At 27.0% G+C, this 20700-nt stretch overlaps 1 protein-coding gene across 1 annotated transcript; it reads right to left on the bottom strand.

Annotated features, from left to right (window-relative positions):
* Nucleotides 1–999: 999 nt before the first annotated feature.
* On the bottom strand, nt 1000–20495 carry LOC132945793 (nose resistant to fluoxetine protein 6-like). Its single transcript, XM_061015559.1, has 14 exons — nt 20156–20495; nt 13820–13972; nt 12589–12856; nt 11269–11495; nt 10486–10706; nt 9982–10067; nt 9701–9885; nt 9395–9555; nt 8187–8355; nt 7930–8123; nt 6598–6929; nt 5227–5354; nt 4948–5065; nt 1000–1484 (listed from the first exon to the last, which is right to left on the bottom strand). Exons 3-14 carry the CDS (start codon nt 12848–12850, stop codon nt 1405–1407), a joined length of 2163 nt encoding a protein of 720 aa, XP_060871542.1. The 5' UTR covers nt 12851–12856; nt 13820–13972; nt 20156–20495; the 3' UTR covers nt 1000–1404.
* Between the last annotated feature and the right edge of the window lie 205 nt (nt 20496–20700).

Raw genomic sequence — 20700 nt, 5'->3', positions numbered from 1 at the left:
AATTAAGATTTCTGTATTTGTATTTTAGAAACGCTGGTATTTAATTTTTAAATAACCTAGGAATATTTAAAACATAATTTTATTATATTATTCATATTATTATAATACAATATTTAAATATAATATATTATGAACCTACTGCCCTACTATTTCTAGACGTTTACATGGCAATAGTAAAATTCTATTAAACCTATTAGGTACGTAAACAACATTTATTAATATGACAAATATTTAAAATTTCAAAAAAGGGGGACCCTCGTGTTAATACCCCTCACTTTGTTTTTTGGATAGCGCTGGGAGTTTTTGTGCACAAACGTCGGGACCGGGTGCACATTTCTGCACAAACGATGCACAAACGTTTGGCACATTCAAAAATCCAAATATTCAATGTGGGGGGCTACCGTTTCAATGGCCCCCCATTTTGTTTTAGGGATAGAGCTTTCAGTTTTTGTGCACAAACAATTGGACTTGGTGCACATTTCTGCACAAACGATGCACAAACGTTTGGCGTGGTCAGAAGTTCAAATTTCGAAAGTGGGGGGGGGGGGGCATTGAAATGGACCTCCATGTCACCAAAGCTACAAAAAGATCAATAAAAAAAAAAAAAAACCCATTAGGACTTAAGGGTTAAGATATGAACGCAACAGTTGCATAACTCCGTCTATATACCTAGTCATCTCACTTCGTTCACCTCGATGCCGAATAGTATACTATCTTATTTATTTTAAATTTGGAAGTGAATTACCTGTGAATTTGGAGTTTGCAAATAAATTATAATTTATAATGTTTACCTACTATATAGAATTTCAACAATTTCAAAAGTTAATTATTATTGAAATAATATGTGTTTAATACTTACCTGCCTTTTAGCTGTAATTTTACAATTTAAAAAATACCGAACAAATTAAAACATTGTTTATCCAACATTTATAATGGGTTTATAATTTTTTTTTTAAGTCGTTCTTAAATAATTTAAATAATTGAATAACCAATAATGTATTGTATACCTACAAATTATTAATTCTGAAGGATTTTTATTTGAATAATCATAAGCTGATTAGTTATAATAAGCTACAGCCTACAAGTTAAATTAGGTACATTTTTGGAAACTAAAAGTAGGAAAGTTTAAACAAGTTTGTGAAGGTGTGATAAAATTACAAATAATAATAATATAATGACCATAAACATTTAAATTTAACTAAAATAAATTATGACCAATGTTAAAAACTTAAAATAATTATAGTTATCTAAAAAGTATTTCATATAAATTTAGGTAGGTTACTTAATATACATTAAGTATAATATTTGTTTTGATAAAAAAAAAATAATAATAATAATAAAAACATAGGTAGGAAAGAGTCTTCAGTTGGGGGACTTTAATAATGTAATTTAAATTACATAACATTAGCTAGACCGAATTGTCCTAAGACTTATCTTCCTGGGAACTGTAGAATCTGTCATTGTTTTACTATTAAAAATTATTTCTGAAAAACAAAAATCCATTTTAATTAAAGCATGTATATTACTATAAGCTGTAGTAAATATTAAATCTATTTACTCATAGTATTACTATAACATGCAAACATATTATACATTACATGCATGGGCAGTGCCGGCGCTAGGGGAGGACAAATGGGACATATGTCCAGGGCCCCGCGCTTGTTAAAGGGCCCCGCAATTTTTAATTATCATTTTAATACCGCGAAACACATTGATATTTTATATTAACAAATTATAAATCCATACATTTATTGACTTATTGTTATATACTACACATGTATAATATTAATATTATTTCTATCATTAGCTATTTGGAAAATTATATCTAAATTTAGTTTAGAATTATAGAAGGGGCAAGAGCTATATTCTCAAAACATTTATTTGATTATATTATGTTCAACATTTGAGTATTTGACTGTAATCCGCTTTGCACCTTACAGTATTTTTTCAACAATTTCTGCATAATATCATAAAATTAAGTTTTAATTTTATGAAATTATTATTACAATTTAGTTTAGGTATAGTAGGTATAGCTGTATTAAATAATATGTACCTACTGCGTGCGTATCTAGTGTATCAGGATTAGTTTTAATGTAGTTTATTGTCTACCGCCGCCGCGTCCTTAGATATTAAAAAAAAATAAAAAAAAAATTTTAAAAACACACTTTTCCATAAAAACATTTAAAAAAAAAATTTTAAAAATTGCACTAAAAAGACAAAAATAATTCTCTGTACTTAAAAATAATGAAAAATTTATTGATGAAAAATTTAAAAGTGTGTGGTGCTCATACACTTGACATATATTCCCAGTCACTATCTTATAAACATGATTGAACAAAGAAGTGTATGTGAGACTTTCCTTGGCTTTTAAATTTTTCATCAGTAAATTTTTCATTATTTTGCTCTTATACTTGACATATACTGCCAGTCACTATCTTATAAACAGGATTGAACAAAGAAGTGTATGTGAGACTTAGCTCGGCTTTTAATGTTTTGTATGATGCACCACACACTTTTAAATTTTTCATCAATAAATTTTTCATTATTTTTAAGTACAGAGAATTATTTTTGTCTTTTTAGTGCAATTTTTAAAATTTTTTTTTAAATGTTTTTATGGAAAAGTGTGTTTTTAAAATTTTTTTTTTTATTTTTTATTTTCTACTTTTTAGTTGAAAGTAAATATTTTTATTAAAAGTTTAAGAAATATGTTTGTGAAACAAAAAGAATCAAACTACTGGTGATTATTTTCACTGCTGACTGTAGTGTTTAAAGAATATCGGTATCCGGTGTTTTCGGTACCTATATCAGAATACCGGTATAATGTTATTTGGTAATAATTACCGTTGTTACCATAGATATTATAATAATGGATAGGACACGCCTATACTTGCTTCGTAAGAGGTTGCGGTTTTTTTTGGGGAAGAGAGAAAGTTCAATATCTGCGAGAGATATTACGGCGACGTCGTGGGGACAATCCTTTTTTTTTTTTTTTGGTCCATGTCCCAAAATGACAACGGATTATTGTATTGTCATCCAAGACCAAGGTCTATACCAATTTTCAGAATTTTTCATCTTCAAAAAGTGCCTCAAATCGAGCGCGCAAGATTTGATCACAGACAGACGTGAAACCAAACTTAAGAAAAGTGTTAACAATTTATTATATCATTCAAACATTTTGATGATTTTATTTATTTTTTATTGATGTTTTTATAAGTTGTAATTATTAAAATAAATATAAATTAATTAAATAATAGGCCCACCACGAATTTATTAACTTATAATTTTCAACACATGCACATTATTTTATTATTTGTAAATAATTTTTTGTTAACATATTATAATTAAAAAAAGAATAACTTGATAATATTATTTTTAATGTTTGAAATTCAAATAAAAACCAAATTAATTTTAAATAATCCTGATTTAAAAAAAGCTAGAATTTTGCCTTCCTCTGGTTACCTATTACCTATGTCCAGGGCCCCACAATACCTTGTGCCGGCACTGTGCATGGGCGTGCTCAAGAGGGGTGTTTTGGGGGTTTGACCCCCTCCCCATTAACACCATACAAACATAATATATGTACTTACATATAATTATAAATTATAATAATTTATTGGTTTAGCAACTACGCTAATTTTTCAATTTTTTTCGGAAACCTATGTATTACAACGAGTTAAGATAACGATGTTGCAATTATTAATTACCGGAAATAATTAGTTTTTTAATTTATAGCCTTCACGATTTTCGGTGTTATACGCATTCGTATACAACGGAATATTTTACCACGCGTTCAGAACTTTTCTGTTTTACTAAACAACCTTTTTTCAATTTATTTTTGTCTTAACATACCTATGTAGTTAAGCATGCTGAAAACGATGGGGAAGTCGGAATTTGGTGGTCAGACTTATTTTAAAGTTAATAATAAGACATTTTTGGTATTTTCATATACACCCTCGGCGTGGTGCACCTCGCTCGGACAATCAAAATCAAAAACACCATAGGTGGGTGTTAGAACTATTTTTGCACCATAATTTTTAAAACTTTGGTTTACCTAGATTTCAAAAAAAAATTGAAAATTTGTTATACTTAAGCTCGTTAAACTATAATCGTTGTACAGTTGAATAAAACTCCGAAAAACGTGAACTTCGTAAGGCTATATCATAAAAACTAATGATTTCCTACAATTCATTTTTGCATCATCATTCATATAATATGCAGGTTAGGTATATACATAGGTTTCCGAAAAAAAATATTTTAATAAAAAATTCGCGTGGGCGCTAAACTAGATTTATAACGTTAAATTTAAGAAATATTTTGTTTCAACCCCCCCCCCCCCCCCTCGTCCAAAATTTCTGAGCATGCCACCGAATTTACCTGCTTAAAAATCTAAAATCTTAAAGTGAAGTTTGATTTAAATAAATATAAAATATGTATAATTAGTTATTAGTACCTACATATAGTTGATTATTTATTGTGAACAGTATATTTAAATTTTAGTGGTAAATAGTAAACAGTAAATAGTGGACTATTTTATCTAAACGGTGAAAACGCCATTGGTACCACTTATCTATTGACTACATTGTCAATTTGTCTCCAATGTTAAGTTAAGAAATAATATTCACCAAATAACTCTAAGTATTTGAACATAGGTAGTTATATAGCCTATAGGTACTATACTTGTACTTGTTGCATTTATATACTTGTTCAACATGATAATTATAATAAATGTTTTAATATTTAATTTAACAAATTTTTTCCGTTATAAAATGTTTTTTGTTATAGAGAGACTAAAATCTACGGTACATAAGTTATTCGGGAACGTTGTTATTACTTAAAAGGTACAAGGTATTGCATGTTATATTATTATGGTAATTGAAAAAAAATATTGTAATATGTTACTTAATAAAATAACTACATAGATAATATTTTTAAAATATATTATTTTACTTGGGCTGATGATAATGACCAATTTTTTTAATAATATATCGAATGGTGATTCAATTAAAGTATACAACAAAAACGCAAGTATGAATCCAAATACGGTATCTCCGATTGCTAACCATAACTATAAGAAATACAATTATAAATAGGTAAGCTTAAAAATTATTAATATTCTGTGTAGGCAATCACTACAAAATTGTACTCATAATTATAATATTAAGCACAAATAATATTACAAATGTAATAACAAAAACATTTTATTTAGGTACTCATTTCATTACTTACCAAAATACTATCATTGTAATATGTTGGTGATCTCATCGATGCTACTTGAAGTAATTGCAATGATAGCCCTCCCAAATAAGCTCCATACGTTAATTTACTTAATGGTATAAATATTCGTATCCACAAACCTATAATTATAAAATACACTTAAATTGCTTAACGTTTCAATACCTATGTAACCTATTATAGGTATATCTATTTTTTTTTAACTACTATTATGAACAATAATTTTAGATTCTTATCATCTGATGTGTGTTTTTTTATTTTTGTGTTTATCATCACCTTTTGGGGCAGTAAAAATGTTCAACTTTGGGGAGAGGGGTTAAAATATTTAAATTTTCAAAAGAACCGCGTAAAACAAAATTAAATTAACGATAAACTGGAAATTTTACGAAAACCAAATTTTGACGACATTGTTTTTTTGGTGTAACTCAATAAACCTCACATACTTAACATTCCTACCAAATGTTTATTTTCAAAGGTAGGTACAAGATCAAATTTTCAAAATATGTTGACTCTTTTTGATCTATTTATAGACATTTTTTTTTTTGGATATTTTCCTTGGTCAAAAAGCTTGAAAGTTTACTGAAAGGTTCCGAATCGGATTTATTATAGATGTTAAAAAATATTAAAGATACATAGTCACGATTTTTTTCTTTCGTGGGTATTTGAACTTTGAAGTTCAAATTATTGCAAAATTTGTCAAAATCACAACAATTTGTAAATAATTTTGTTGTTAAAAATGTATAAAATGTTGAATTTTTATGGTTAAGGATTGAAAATGTAATACATAAGTTCTTCATACCATAACCAAAAAAATCTAAATTTATATATACACAATATTTCGTATAAACATTTTAATTTAACATTTAGATGAATAATGATTTCAGTTGTAATTTAAAAAATTTCTATTCGTAGATACTTGCCATTTTTAACGTACCTATATTATTTTTATATACACACAATAACATTTTAATATGCAATGTTTTCGGAAAATAATAATTCAACCCACCGTATTATAATAAATAATAAATAAAATAAAGTAAAATAAATTACTTTAGTTGTAATATAAATATATCATAAAGTATACATAATAATAATTATTATATTTATATTATTAATTATTAATAATATAGACTGGCGGACCATCTTCGCTCGTTTTCAATGGTTGAAAACAAATTTAATACATTCATATTACGGTTTAACTTACTCCCCAATAACGAGGTACACTCGATACCTAGCAACTGTACTTAAGATTATATTAACAATATTTCCCCCTGTTTATAGTTATTAAAAATGTACAAAACATAATTTAAAAAAAAATTAAATTAACGGATACTGAGAAGCTAAACATTTCAAAAGATATTTTACCTTTAAAAAATCCATTTATGGCGGATATTATTATAAATATGGAGACAATTATAGCGAACACCATTCGGTACATGAACGTGTATATAACGCTTAGCCATAAATTGTATTCGTGGACATAAAACACTTGAATGGTCATTAGAAATAACGGATAGAGTGTAATGAGTATCGTCATCAAAGTTTTCGAATAAGGAAAACGAAACTTCGGTTTATCGAGCTTCAAGTACCGGTACACATATGCCGCAAATATACCCACGAAGTACGGTGTAGATCTTGTGTGACTAGGTACATATAACATGGTGTAACTTTGGCGATCGGGTAGATAGTTTAACATCCTGAAAAACGCAAAAATACAATAGTATAATAAATTATGTAGAATATAAATTATTAAAGTGAAAAATGAAGATACATCAAGTTATAACTTATAAGTCGGCAGCATTACAATAATGTTCATGTTTCCATAAGTTATTTTTTAAAAAATTTGAATTTTTACACAAAATAATGGGTATTTAAGGTATAAATAATGATAGTATTTTTTATATTTCTATAATACGACCCAAGTATAACTGTTCAATCTAAATAGGAATTCAATGGTTTAAGGCTTAATAATTGCTTAAACTTTAAAACGATCGGATGAATATAGTGTAACCATAACAGCTTAACGTTAATGTGTTGATCAGTACAGGTAAGATATAGCATCATCATTAAAGACGGTATTTGAAATTTTTTTCTCTTCACTAAATAAATGTTGATGAAACAAATCTAGGTGCCTACCTATATCTTATTTTTATTTATCATAATATAATATGGTAAAATTGTTTATTTATTAGATAAATACGTGCACTTGGCAGACACCCAATTACAGGAGATAATAATACACAGAGCTTAGGTACAATAGAAAGAAAATTCATTATTATAAAATCGTACTTATAAAACACATAAATAAAACTTTTCTTAGGTCAAGAGCTGTTAAGGAGACGTAGGCAACACGATAAAAATTCTCAATTTGCCTTCTACAAAAGGTAAGATTATTAGCTGTGTAACAAGTACCTATATACTATGTAGGTACCTATATTTTCATACGATCACCTCAATATTATTAGTGAAACAAAATAATATCTAATCATAATTTTTCATTAAACTTCGAATTTTTGACCGATGATACATTACATTTTTAAGAGTTTTTTTAAGAGGAATAAACTATTTCAATTTTCAATTCCATAGAGATAATTGAAAATAATTACAATTTAATAGCAAAAAACATATTGGTTTTATTTATTTGATTTTAAAATAAAATATACAGCGATATTAATATATTATAAGCGGTTTACTCACGAAATATTACTCAAAAATGTTGGATAAAACTGATGAGTATATACGACACAAGCCGGGATCAGACACGACAGAAATATCGTAGCCCACATTAAGTAGACTCCATACTTTTGGTACTTCCACACAAAATACACAAGTATGATACCGGCGATGAAGAATTGCATATCACACGCCAAATACCACGATTGAATAATACACTGCAAATTGTAAGGCCTTCAAAAGATTTTTTTTTAAAAACTAAAATAAAATGTTTTTCTTACTGGACGGTCGGCGTGTACGTAGTTATTTATGAACAGAAGATTGCTCCACCAACTATTTTGACAGTAATCTGATTCTTGAATAGCTATTTTTTTCCATAATGGACCATCAGCCAAGTGTAATAAAACAAATGTATGAAACGCGATCATTAAACCATAGACAGGCATTAATCTGAAAGATGTATATGGAATCCAAACAATTATAATTTACAAGCATCCTTGGTTTTAAAGTAGTAACAACTGAAAAATTACGTGTTTAAGGGAGTAGGTATTATCTTAAATAAAATGGTTACATGGGTAAATACCTACATTTAATTGAATAGGAAAATTGAAATTTAACCTTAAGAGAATTTAACCTTAACCATGCATTTGTTGTCTCCATCTTACTGTCTTAGTGTCTTACACACTTACGACATAGCAAATTTTCGTTCACTAGTTTCAATAGTATGCTGTTATTTTTGATATTGGAGTGAATTGACCTATTATAACATTTTTAGATAATAACATTATCTGTGCTTATTCGTTAACTTTTATTCGATATTCTAATTTTCAAGCGATATATGAGCATTTTTAATTTTGATATTTCACATACATATATCTTACTTGCAAATGAAAATATAGAAAAATCGCCATCGCTCCCAAGACAGCATTTTGTAATGATAATATTATTATAGTATTATAATAACGTTATACTAATATTATTCGTTATTACAATGTTATACAATAATATTATTAATCATAAAATTGCTGTCTGGGTTAAGCACTAACAAGTAACAACACATTATTGAAACTAGTGAACGGAAATTTGGTATGTCGTGCGTGTGTAAGACGGATACAACAAATGCACGGGTAGCGTCCTCTTAAAATGTAATTATTAGACTCAAAATTGGATTATTTTTTCATTGTAAAAATACATTTATGATATATGAAATAATGTAATGATGAAAATTGTTTATGGCTTAGGAAATCGACTTAAGTGAAAGTAAATTAAATAAAATGTATCTATTATAGTAATACTATAGTTAAATACCTAAATATCAAAGCAACTATACTTTATTGCATTTATTAGAAACCCAACAAATTTAATTTATAAACAGCTTAAACTTTTTAAAAATAAACATCAAATGCCTATTCAAACTTCAAACATTAAAAATACTTAATACGTAGGTAATGAAATTGTTATGATATTCTTATATGCATCTTAGTCTTACCTCAGCCATCTCCAAAGCAAGAGTAATGGTACGTTTATGATTTTTGTGTTGACTAGCTCATCGTAGAGAAAATAAAATGTTAGGAAACCACTGATAACGAAAAAGAAATCAACAACCAATGATCCATTGCGAATCATAGCATACGATAAATGTAAGGCTACCTAGAAACATCTGAGTGTCATTATAGTTAACATAAGTAGTTTATTGTATTTGTTACTACTTAATTATTTGAATTATGAATATTATGGTACATATAGGTTATACGTACGTGCATTATATAGGTAAGTATTATGTATCTATATATACCTCTTCAAGCTTTTTAGGATTTTGTAGTGGCTGACCAGTACTATGCAACATTCTTTGTCCAACTATGATTAGAATGCATGCATGAGTCTTTAAAATGTCAATACAAGATAGATTTTCGGTTTTATTACTGGCCAAAAATAAACGTTTTATGTTAGCCGGAAATGAGAATGCCATAAAAAATGATTCTAAAAAAATTATTTAAATCATCTATGCTAAAATATCGTATTACACACATGTAGGTACAAATTATTATTTTTGTAATTTCACATTACGTTACTCACTGTAGTCATATTGATTTTCTTCCTCTTTGTATATGTCGCATAGTGATCCGATGATAGTCAATAATATAATAAGTAACAGGACTCCCCTATTAAATAAATAAAAACAAAATATAATATAAAATAATATTTGCAATTAAAATATTATTATGAACTAAAAAGTTATTTTATAACTTCATTGTACAATATGAGTTATTTGAATTGTGTTGCATTTCGATTTTCGATGAAGAGTTCCAAATATAATTCAATATCAATAACACAATTTGGTTAGTTTTATCATTATTTATATTTTTTTGTATCAGTTACCTGCTATAAAAACTATTGATTTAAATTAACTTCATAGTGCTTGAGAGAATTAAATAAATACTAATATTTTTAAAATTTGATGTTGTGTAATTTTACAAATATCAATAGATTAAAAAATAAAATTAGAACGTTTGCAGTTTAATATTTTTATTTTTTAAAAGATTATTAAATTACTAGTTTACGATTTTTAATATGTTTTACCAAAATATTCGATATCCCAATAACTTTGGTGGTTGGAGTTCCTGTTGAGTAGTACAATAAATTGAATTCACAGTAACAGTGGTCATAAGTTGATGTTTATGAAATGCAGAAATTATTTTAGGTGATAATGTTGTCTGTATATCTGAATCTGAACACGACGAAGGTACACAGAGTGCTGTATTGATTTCGTTGCGTTGCATTTTCATCAAACCAGAATAATTCTAAATAACAAATAAACTTACTAAACTAATAACATAACTAATGAAAAATCAAGACTTTTTGTTGTTAAAAGTTATCCTACATTATTCAAAAATTGGTCAATAATGAAATGTATGATTGAATTAATGAAATTGTATCTATTAATTCATAAAAAAAACCATTTTTATAGTTTTAAGTAGAATTATTTCGTTTGTAAAATCATTTTCATTAAATTTCAGATGTTACAAGTGATACGCGTGTGGAAATTGTAAAATGATATAATAATTATAATTATTATCGTACCATTCATACTCAAAGGATTGTAATATTGTTTTATCCATTCAGGTATTAATAATCAATATAATTAGCTAATATTAATTGAATATCATTATATCGATATCTATATAAATTACGTAAGAAATAATAAATAGGTAATAATTTGTACTAAATATTGTAAAGTTATTATAATATTAAAGACAATATTATAAGTTTGATTACATATTACATAATTGTATTTACTTCAGCCTTCGGGAATATAGTTGATCGAATAAAATATTAAAGTTGGAATATACATGTATAACTAACCTTTGTAGATTCCCACACAGAGTCTGTTGGATTTAGATTAGAAGGTGTTATGTTGTTATAATTCGGAAACAATTTCGCAGTAGGTAAAAAACGAATACTTATAATACAATATTGAGGACTTAATTCCAAACCAGTAGTAACAGTTTTTAAACATTCATCAAAATTTCCAAAGTCAAAAGATCTCCCAGCTAAGATCCCCGTAGGAAATTTAGATGACGCGTCATACACTGAAAATACAAATATTTTTATTTTAAAATTTCATTCTGAATAATATTAATAGTAAAACAAAACAAACTGATAAATATGTTCAAATAGATAAAAGACGATTTAACATTAACATTAACACATACAATTACAGCGTTCGTCATGACAGAATCCTAAGGGTGCCTAAATAAATTATTTTGCCAAACAGGTGACCGAATTAGGCTTTTGGGTTTTCTACTCCCAACCATAAAGCGCCGTACGAAAAATTAAACAGTTAGCATATAATACCTTGGTACATAATATTTTCATTTTTTGTCGAATTTATGTCATGTACCATAAATGAAAATCAATAGGCACAGTGCACTCACTTTCGCTATATTAATATAGTTTTACTTCTACCATCCAGTAGTATTATACAACTATACAAGTATAAAACTCCATAATATTATAAAATAATCTTTGTAACTGTGTAAGCAACTTCTGATTCATAATACTGTGAAAATTAAACGATATATCAAGCCCCAATACAAAATATAGAATCTATATTATTATTCTCACCATCTCGCCAATGAAAATAATCCAATATAATATGTAACATTTTATACAAACATAAATTATCTTTTCTCCCTCCATATAATAATATAATACCTGTATAATAATTTATTCAAACGTTTTGTTCAAGTAACTATATTGATTATAGGACAACATACAAATTATTGGCCCAGACATAATTTGCCGGAATTATAATATGTTATAATTTTGCATTAATAATATATAACATGTATGTTGCCATATAAGACTCTACGTGGGTAGGTACTTAAACACACGCAATTATCTACCAAATATAATCAATAATGAACGTATTAACTCAATATTTAATAATAATAAAAAACAGAGCAATGAGTACATTTAAAATTTAAAAATTACATCATTGTTCGCAATAGGTAGCTGTTATACTGTTTCTCGGGGAGAGGGATAAAGTACATGTTTATTATAAAAAATCTTATTAATTTTCTTCCTTTGCTTGATATATTTTTTATTTGTAAAATGTAAATGCTTGGTATAGCGCATACTGTATAAAATTATTATAATCAAACTAATATAATATAAGCTTACTTTGAGTCGCCCACAGTTTAAGGTCTCTCAACCCTTCTCGATACTCCAGTCCATGACGTTTGCACGCTATGCCTCCATCAGGCGTGTATTCGTCCAAAGCGTCGGACAAAATTTTCGTAACCCATAGCTGCGACTGAAAATTTGATTGGCTGGAAACGGCCAACACAGACGTCATCAAGAATATTGTCAACATAATACTGCTGTCCGTCATTTCGTATCGCACACACGATGTCCATACGGTGAGTAATCGTACTGGACTCATCTATAACTGTGTTTAGTTCAAAACAATACAATCGCATAATATAGTCAAGGAAAACGGCATTGCACACGATCGAGTTTAACGGAATTTTCCAATAAAAATGCCCTCACTATTACTTAATGTCTTCAGTCAACGCTTAACGGTATACTATATTATTGTGTATCTTGACCTAACAGTCAAATCAATATTTTTATACACATTACAAAATAGTATATAATGTTGAATTGTTTCATATCATATTATATATTTATATAAAAAAAATAAATGGATTCCGGAAGACACGTTAAGAAAATAACTATGGTCTATACCTAAAACCAGTATCGAAGTAAGTGTAATGTGTATATAAGATGAATACATACAGACTTGTAGATAGTAAAATAATTATTTTTATTCACATTTAGGTATGTGATGGTACTATCGTATTTGTATGTGTTTTTATAATAAATGGTTCAGGTAGTGAAACTGTATAGTAAATATATAATTTAAGTTTTGTATTTTTATCTTTGATAAATAGGTTAGGTATCTACTAATCTCGACAAAATTATCTAATTTTATTTAAGTTTCCTTAACTAAACAAAAAAATTATAATAAATCTAAAAATAAATGTCTTATAAGATATATTAATGTTGCACATTCTAACCAGTTTTTTAACAGTCATAAGTCATAACTAGGGAGTAAAAGACGAAGTTCCGGTTATATGGCAATGAACAGAATAAATTCAGTGCACGTAATTGCAAAGAGCAAATATTCAGCATTATAAAAGGTAATTTTTGAGTTCTTAAATCATGTAAACAAATAAATTCATGTCATTCCTTAGTCGATTGGGTATATAAAAACAACATAATTTTTAATACCAAGCATAGTATTGCACTACGATTACCAATAACACAATTAATATCATAAACAGAATTATGATATTATTAAAATTTAAAATATATTTTTAAAATATTGTTGTTATTAACTATTACTTACATAATAATATGTTTAGTACAATTATACCAGAATAAATCGTTAACTTTAAACACACATTGAAGTTCCACCTTCCACCGGTTGGAGAATTCTTTATTCTAGGAAACATTTATTTTTTATTTTCTTCATTATTCTTTCATTGTTCTGATATAATATCTGTAACAGATTGTGTAATAAAAAAATTTTGAATTAAAAAAAAAAAAACTTGTAACTCAAATTATGATCACATAAAAGGGGTGCTGAAATGTATAGGTTAATAATTAAACTACAGGCACGTATAGGTAATTAATAACAAGTCAATGAACTTTAAATGGAATTATATAAATTGGGCTAATAAATAACAAATTGCCAGAGGTGAATGTTTTAATCATTATTATAATCGATATGAATGCAACAAAACCAGTTTTTAACATAGGCCCTCTAATATTATCATATTTAAATGTATTCTAATATTTACAAAATATAATTTTACATATATAACTAAATATTAACATACATTTATATTTTAGTTGAGCTTTTTTTCATCAATAATTAAAACTTTTCATTAATAAAATAACTGTTGAGCGTTATCACATTCAATGAATAATATTATAATATAGGTACCTAATTACCTTCATATTACCTAACTATAATAATGTACCATGTCCATACCTATTACCTACACTATAATTTTGACTTTTAACTATGAACATGATCTACTTAGCTATTACCTATTTAAAATTATGTTTTACATTATTTACATGATGAATCATTTTTATTTTTATGAATATTTATGAAACAATATATGGTTATAATTTATAAATGATAACTTATATAAGCATGTGTATCTATTAATATTAATATTTCATATTATATTTTAACAATAGATACAATTAAAATAATATAGTACCTATAAGTTATTATTTATTATGTATCAAAACAAGAACATATTGTAAACATTATTTATTATTTAATTATAGTTTACTGAAAACAGTATGTGTAATATTTGAAATTTAATTTGCTCGTAAGTCGTAGGAAGATGATTGCCATCAACAAACTAGTCATTGCAAAAGATTTTTGAATGAATTTACTTATACATGTATTGTAGATTTACTCATATGTACTGGATAATAACTAACCGTGTGCAGTGAAGGATAAATAGGTAAGTGTTTAACATTAGTGAACACGAGCGCTAATTTAAACTAGCAATAATTATTATTCTTAAATAATATTCATTTGAAAATTAAAAAACTTATCATACAGCTGAGGTTTTTGTAATGAATTCGTGAAATTTAACTAAAACGTAAAACATTTGTTTTTAAAGTTATTATAAATTAAAACAATCTTCTTTAATAGGTACTTCGTACATTGCAGGTAAATGTATGTGATACGTTAATATGACGTATAACGTGAATATGTCATATCAATTTGATGAAACAAATCTAATGAGTATAAAAATAATTTAACTAAAACTTAATAGAATAAGTTTGTTGTTAAACTATAAATTCGCTAAACTAGACCGGTTTAAAATTATCCCACATTATCCCGCACATTACATGAACCATGTAAATGATATGGTTCAAACATCACGGTGCATTATTTTTCACACAGGTTTAGTCTACCGAATTTCTAGATAGTTGACAAATTTAGCACTTTAGCAGTGACGATTAATAGTTATAGTGGTATTGGTTTAATTAAATCGTTTCAATTACTCCTCATTCCCAAATACTGATGAAAATCTTAACACTGTATGCATTCATCAAATTCTGTTATCATCAGTATATTATATATTAGGGAAATTTGCCAAGCACCCTCTTCCATAATCCATCGTTTCCTTTAGTATAGACGTACAGTGAATTTATTCTGAATTTTGGAATTTTAGACTGAGTGTAACAAAGATGTATTAATTTTACAATAATACAATGATGTGTATTTTTTTATTTGTCTGTCGTCACCTTTTGGGGTAGTAAAAATACTTATCTGGTACTTCGGGAGATCAAAAGTAAAATATTCTCAGCAGTTTTCAAAAACGTAGTGAAAAACAAAAAAAAAAGATTTATAAACCGGCAATTTTATGCAAAACCAATTTGTGACAAAATTGATTTTGTTTTTTGGTGTAACTCAAAAATGAATAGCCGTTGATACATTATTTTTTCACTTCAATTTAATTCATTGAGTAGTTTACTAAAATCCAAAAATTTTAAAAATATTGAACAAATTTTTATAGATCTTTGAAGTTCAACTTTTTATAAAACTAGATATTTAAACAAAAAATAACAATTTTAGTTATTTTATTGTATTTAAACATTGTTATTCGTGAGTACCTACTTGAACCTTTTGAAGTATATTATTATATTTTAAACACATTATAAAACCATTTTCTAATGCAATGTTTTCGGAAAAAAATTAATTCAACCTAGTGTATTACTAATCATAAAATAAATTACTCTACTAGCAATAATATCATAAAATATAATTAGTAATTAGGCTAACGTCTGACAGACTGTCTTCCCTCAGAATCGTTTTTCATATACAATATATGGTTCTATCATTGAATTCAAATCAAATGTAACACGTTCATTATTAAAGTGACCCACACAACACGTTAAGTGCAGTTGGACCGCGGTATCCACTTTCCAACCTTTTAATGTATCGCTAACTAGTAATTACCTATATTTGTATGTATACAATTTACAGCCTGCATATAAAAGGGCGCGGTTCTCATTTAAAAACAAACTTGAACCATCTCACATGATTATTCTTAAATGGTAAAAAATCTAATTATTCAAAAATATGGTCTTTTAGTGTGTGAACAATTTAAAAATCAGAATTTAAAAAATAAACATTAAAATAGGGTGAGCATGCTTGATGAATCACTCTGTATAATATATCCTAAGACAAACAGCATGACATACAACATTTTTTATGTCGCAGATTTATTTAGACTGCACGCCACGCGAACTCATTGTTGAGTTATTAATCATATATTCGCATATATCTCGAGTATTTTAAGATTATAATATAAGTATATAGGTACTGAAGTAACCGATAATTAATGTTGCCCGTGTTAAATGGTAATTTAAACCGATTCAAATAAGATATTCAGAGCACCTTGTAAAAACTAAATGCATAAACATTCCGTTCGAGATGATGAACGGGCGCGTACCATATAATATTATAGTCTCCTTGGGAGCCTCGGCCAACTGTATCAAGTATCCCTATCGTGTACTTGACACGGTTATAGTCAAAGATATTTTATTGTTTACGCTATCCTTCATACGTTTACTTATGAAAGGTCATAACTATTGAACGACTATACGTTGCACTGTTGGTATTAATGTTATATATTATGTAGACATAATCTGCATATTATGTGCCATGAGCCGAAAGATATTGTACATAATAATTTTAGGTATAGGTAATCAAATAATACTATATCAACGTCAATCGCGCCTAGTTTACTTGAATTTATATCCACGCTATGCTATTATAAAATATTAAAATGCAAATTAGTCATATCGACTTACAAGCCATAATGTACATAAGGATGTGAATTGTGTAACACTATAACTAAGACAATATTATTTCCTACTTTTACAACGTTAATTATATTATAATGTGATTAATGATAATAAATGTATTGTTACTTATGAAATGTCTATATTATATTTTACCGTTAAACAGTGATACTATTAAAAGCAAAATCCCATTCGGGTGGAGGTGGAAGTATGACAAAATATGTACTTGCTTATAGTCGCGTACAGATAACAATAAAAAATAAAAAACGATTGTATTAAAAAAAAACTAAAAATATCAACAATAATTTATTACGAAAACGTTTTTTTATTCAGACAAGCTTACTCTAGTCGTTAACTATTATGGACAAAATGTTGTGGCACGTTGGCAATTAATAATGACGCTGAAGAGTGGAATCGTGATCCAGTTGCACATGTGAACGACAAATAATTTAAAAGTTAAATAATAAAAATAAATTTATTTTTCGATTATGACAGTGGTTTATTTTATAATTCGAATGTACTTTTACCAAACATAATAGTATAGGCACATAAAAGGACAACGCATGTTTATAAATTAGTTCAGACTTCAGGATTAATAATACAAGATAGGTACCTAATAAACGTATGAAAATCAATAGGTTTTTTTCTGTATTTTTCAATCTCTCTACAAGTCTAAAAATAATTTAATCTTCAAGAAAATATTTGAATGTATTTTTAAATAAATATCTATGCATAGATGGATACTATTTATAAGATTCTGGCATTCTGAAGATTTCATTAGATGAAATATAGTACATATTATATTCATAGATAAAATCACACACAGGACAGGTATACCGATTAATTTTTAGAAATAATTTAGAAAAACGATTTTAAGCTAATCAAAATTGAATTTGAAATTAAATTTTGACGCCATTTATGCATAATTTTTTTGAAAATTAAAGAAAAATAAAAAAATGATGTCTATATAATATGCATAACACCATAATATTGAGTTTATAAAAATGAGGACTAAAATTGACATTGTTTTGTTTTACACTATAAAATATACATGTAATGTTTTAAATGAAATAAAATAACACACCACATCATTAGATTCTAAGAAAATAACAGGGTCTATACTAAAGAGCAAAGACGATATTGGCATATTGCCGTGTTGGTTTTATACTTTTATGTTATATTTTCTATACACAAAAAAATAATGTTATTTGTAATTATCCCTTATACATGTAGATTTGATAAACAGACACCGGTTTATTATTAATTGTATTTATCTAATTATGAAAATACTTGAACCTAAATTAGCTTGATTTCTTTATTTTTTAATAAGCTGATGACTATACTTTTTTTACTCATTTTATTTTAGATCTTCATTTATAATGTTAACAGCTTTAAAAATTATGCTAAATTTAAAAAAAAAGTTGTTATGACCTTAAAAAATATTTATTTATTGACGGAATGACGAGAATTCCTTCATTGGTCAAGGTAATTTCGACTCGATCAGTATCTTTAATAATAAGACCTCATAATGATCTTGCATTTACAAATCTATGTATTTACTATAATAATTTAGACCAGAACATTTTAAACTTGTTTATATAAGTATTTATTAAAGTACCTATATTTATACACGGAAAATCAATCTCTGATAGCCGATAGCCAATAGCCACTGGTATACCAGTCATTAAAAAATGTATTTTTGAGACCTAGGTACATTAAATTAAACTGGCTATTCACATTATAATATTATAAAAGTAGTAACATGAATTCAGAGTAGGTAAAATGTTCATCTATTGTGACTTTGTGAGCATAGCGTATATCGACGTCACGTAAGAGTCTTAAACTATGAAATTAAAAACCTATAGGCGTGTTCATAAAATATTATAAATAATACTGTAGTATTCTACTGTTATTAATTTATTATTATTAGCCTTTTTACTACCAAACTACAAACATTTATTTAACGATTTAAATTTTTAAAAATTAAAAGTAATATTTTAATTATCTCTGCGTCAATTAATAAACTATTTATCGTATGAAAGTCATGTATCTATACAAATATTTGAATATTATATATTATTAAGTCAGAGCCCAATTATTATGTAAATTCATATTCTTCTACACTTAGGTAACTTGGAATAATTCTGATTAAATATATCGACGTTTCTTAATGCGTAGATCATATTATTTATACCTTGTTAATTATTTTTTCAATATTTTTGCATACTTGAATAAAAATGAATATAAATTACATATTTATAAATAATTAAATAAAAGTTTATTAACTTTAAACAAAATAATTACAATTTTGCTCGAAGTTCAATTTTACCGGTCTATTAAGCCATTTTGATACCATAATATAAAATAATTAAACGATCGGCTGGAAAAATGTATTATCTTATGAATATTTTATATAGGTACAATACTAAATTAATTTTATAATATGCTAATGGCTAGTGTTGTAATTCTTTCATAATGAATTAATAAGTAATGAAGTAATTAAAAATACTTCTCGATTTGTAAATCTTTGAAAACTGTATATGCCTACCGTTTTCCTAGTATTTGTATGCATATTATTGAACATGTGTATGTTTAAATATGTGCATCTTCTAGAATATTTTTTGCGTAAAAATCATTGATACTGCTAAAGTAAGTGTTTGTGTTTTAAAGTAATCTCTTCAGTAACAGTATAATTATTACAAATAAAATAAATTGTTTAATATTTCAAATATTTCTACTGTGCGTCGTGCCCCTCTGAAAAATATATCTCGTAATAATAATTGAAAATAAAATATTAAACTTAGGATAACACTCTACATATTATATTTTATCAATAACTCACGGCATCAGATCATTGCGTTTCTGCAGGTGTATAGGTATTTTAATATCGATCAATCGTTCACACCTTTGTTCGATTTCAGACCTGTGCGTGCGACATGGAAGCATTGGATTTGCATACACAAAACGCCGCGCCGCTGGAGTGCTAAAGAGGATAGCAGGACAGTGCGTATAATAGTATATGATAAAAGAAGACTATTCACGTGCACGCATTGTGCACACTTGACGGGTCGTCCTTTTGCGGTGAAAACCAATTAATCGATGAAATTGTAGTCGGCGTAATGTGAAACCGAAATTTTAACGGCAAAATGTTGTAGGTAAGATTGTGATTGACGAAGACGACGTCAGCCGAACTACACTGTCAACCCGTATAGTAGTTCTGAATCCTGTCGACCTTGCAACGTCCAAATTCATGAGCACAAAAAAAAAAAATAATAATAATAATAATATTATAACCATAGGACATATGTGTAGACATATTATACATAACATGATATAATATGGGCCGCGTGTATCAACGGCGATGTATTTTATGTATTATATATTTTC

Source organism: Metopolophium dirhodum, chromosome 5 (assembly GCF_019925205.1).
Source record: "Metopolophium dirhodum isolate CAU chromosome 5, ASM1992520v1, whole genome shotgun sequence".
NCBI classification, from domain to species: domain Eukaryota; kingdom Metazoa; phylum Arthropoda; class Insecta; order Hemiptera; family Aphididae; genus Metopolophium; species Metopolophium dirhodum.
The sequence above is the reverse complement of the archived record's forward strand: the minus strand, read 5'-3'. Positions and strand labels throughout refer to the sequence as shown.

Bases quoted from the DNA above. Each gene is read 5' to 3' on its own strand.
- LOC132945793 (XM_061015559.1), bottom strand. From the start codon at position 12,850: ATGAGTCCAGTACGATTACTCACCGTATGGACATCGTGTGTGCGATAC. The intron at 10,068-10,485 runs GTAAAACATATT...TTTATTTAATAG, and splicing joins TTGGGATATCGAATATTTTG to GGGAGTCCTGTTACTTATTA. The intron at 9,556-9,700 runs GTATATATAGAT...AGATGTTTCTAG, and splicing joins ATCCTAAAAAGCTTGAAGAG to GTAGCCTTACATTTATCGTA.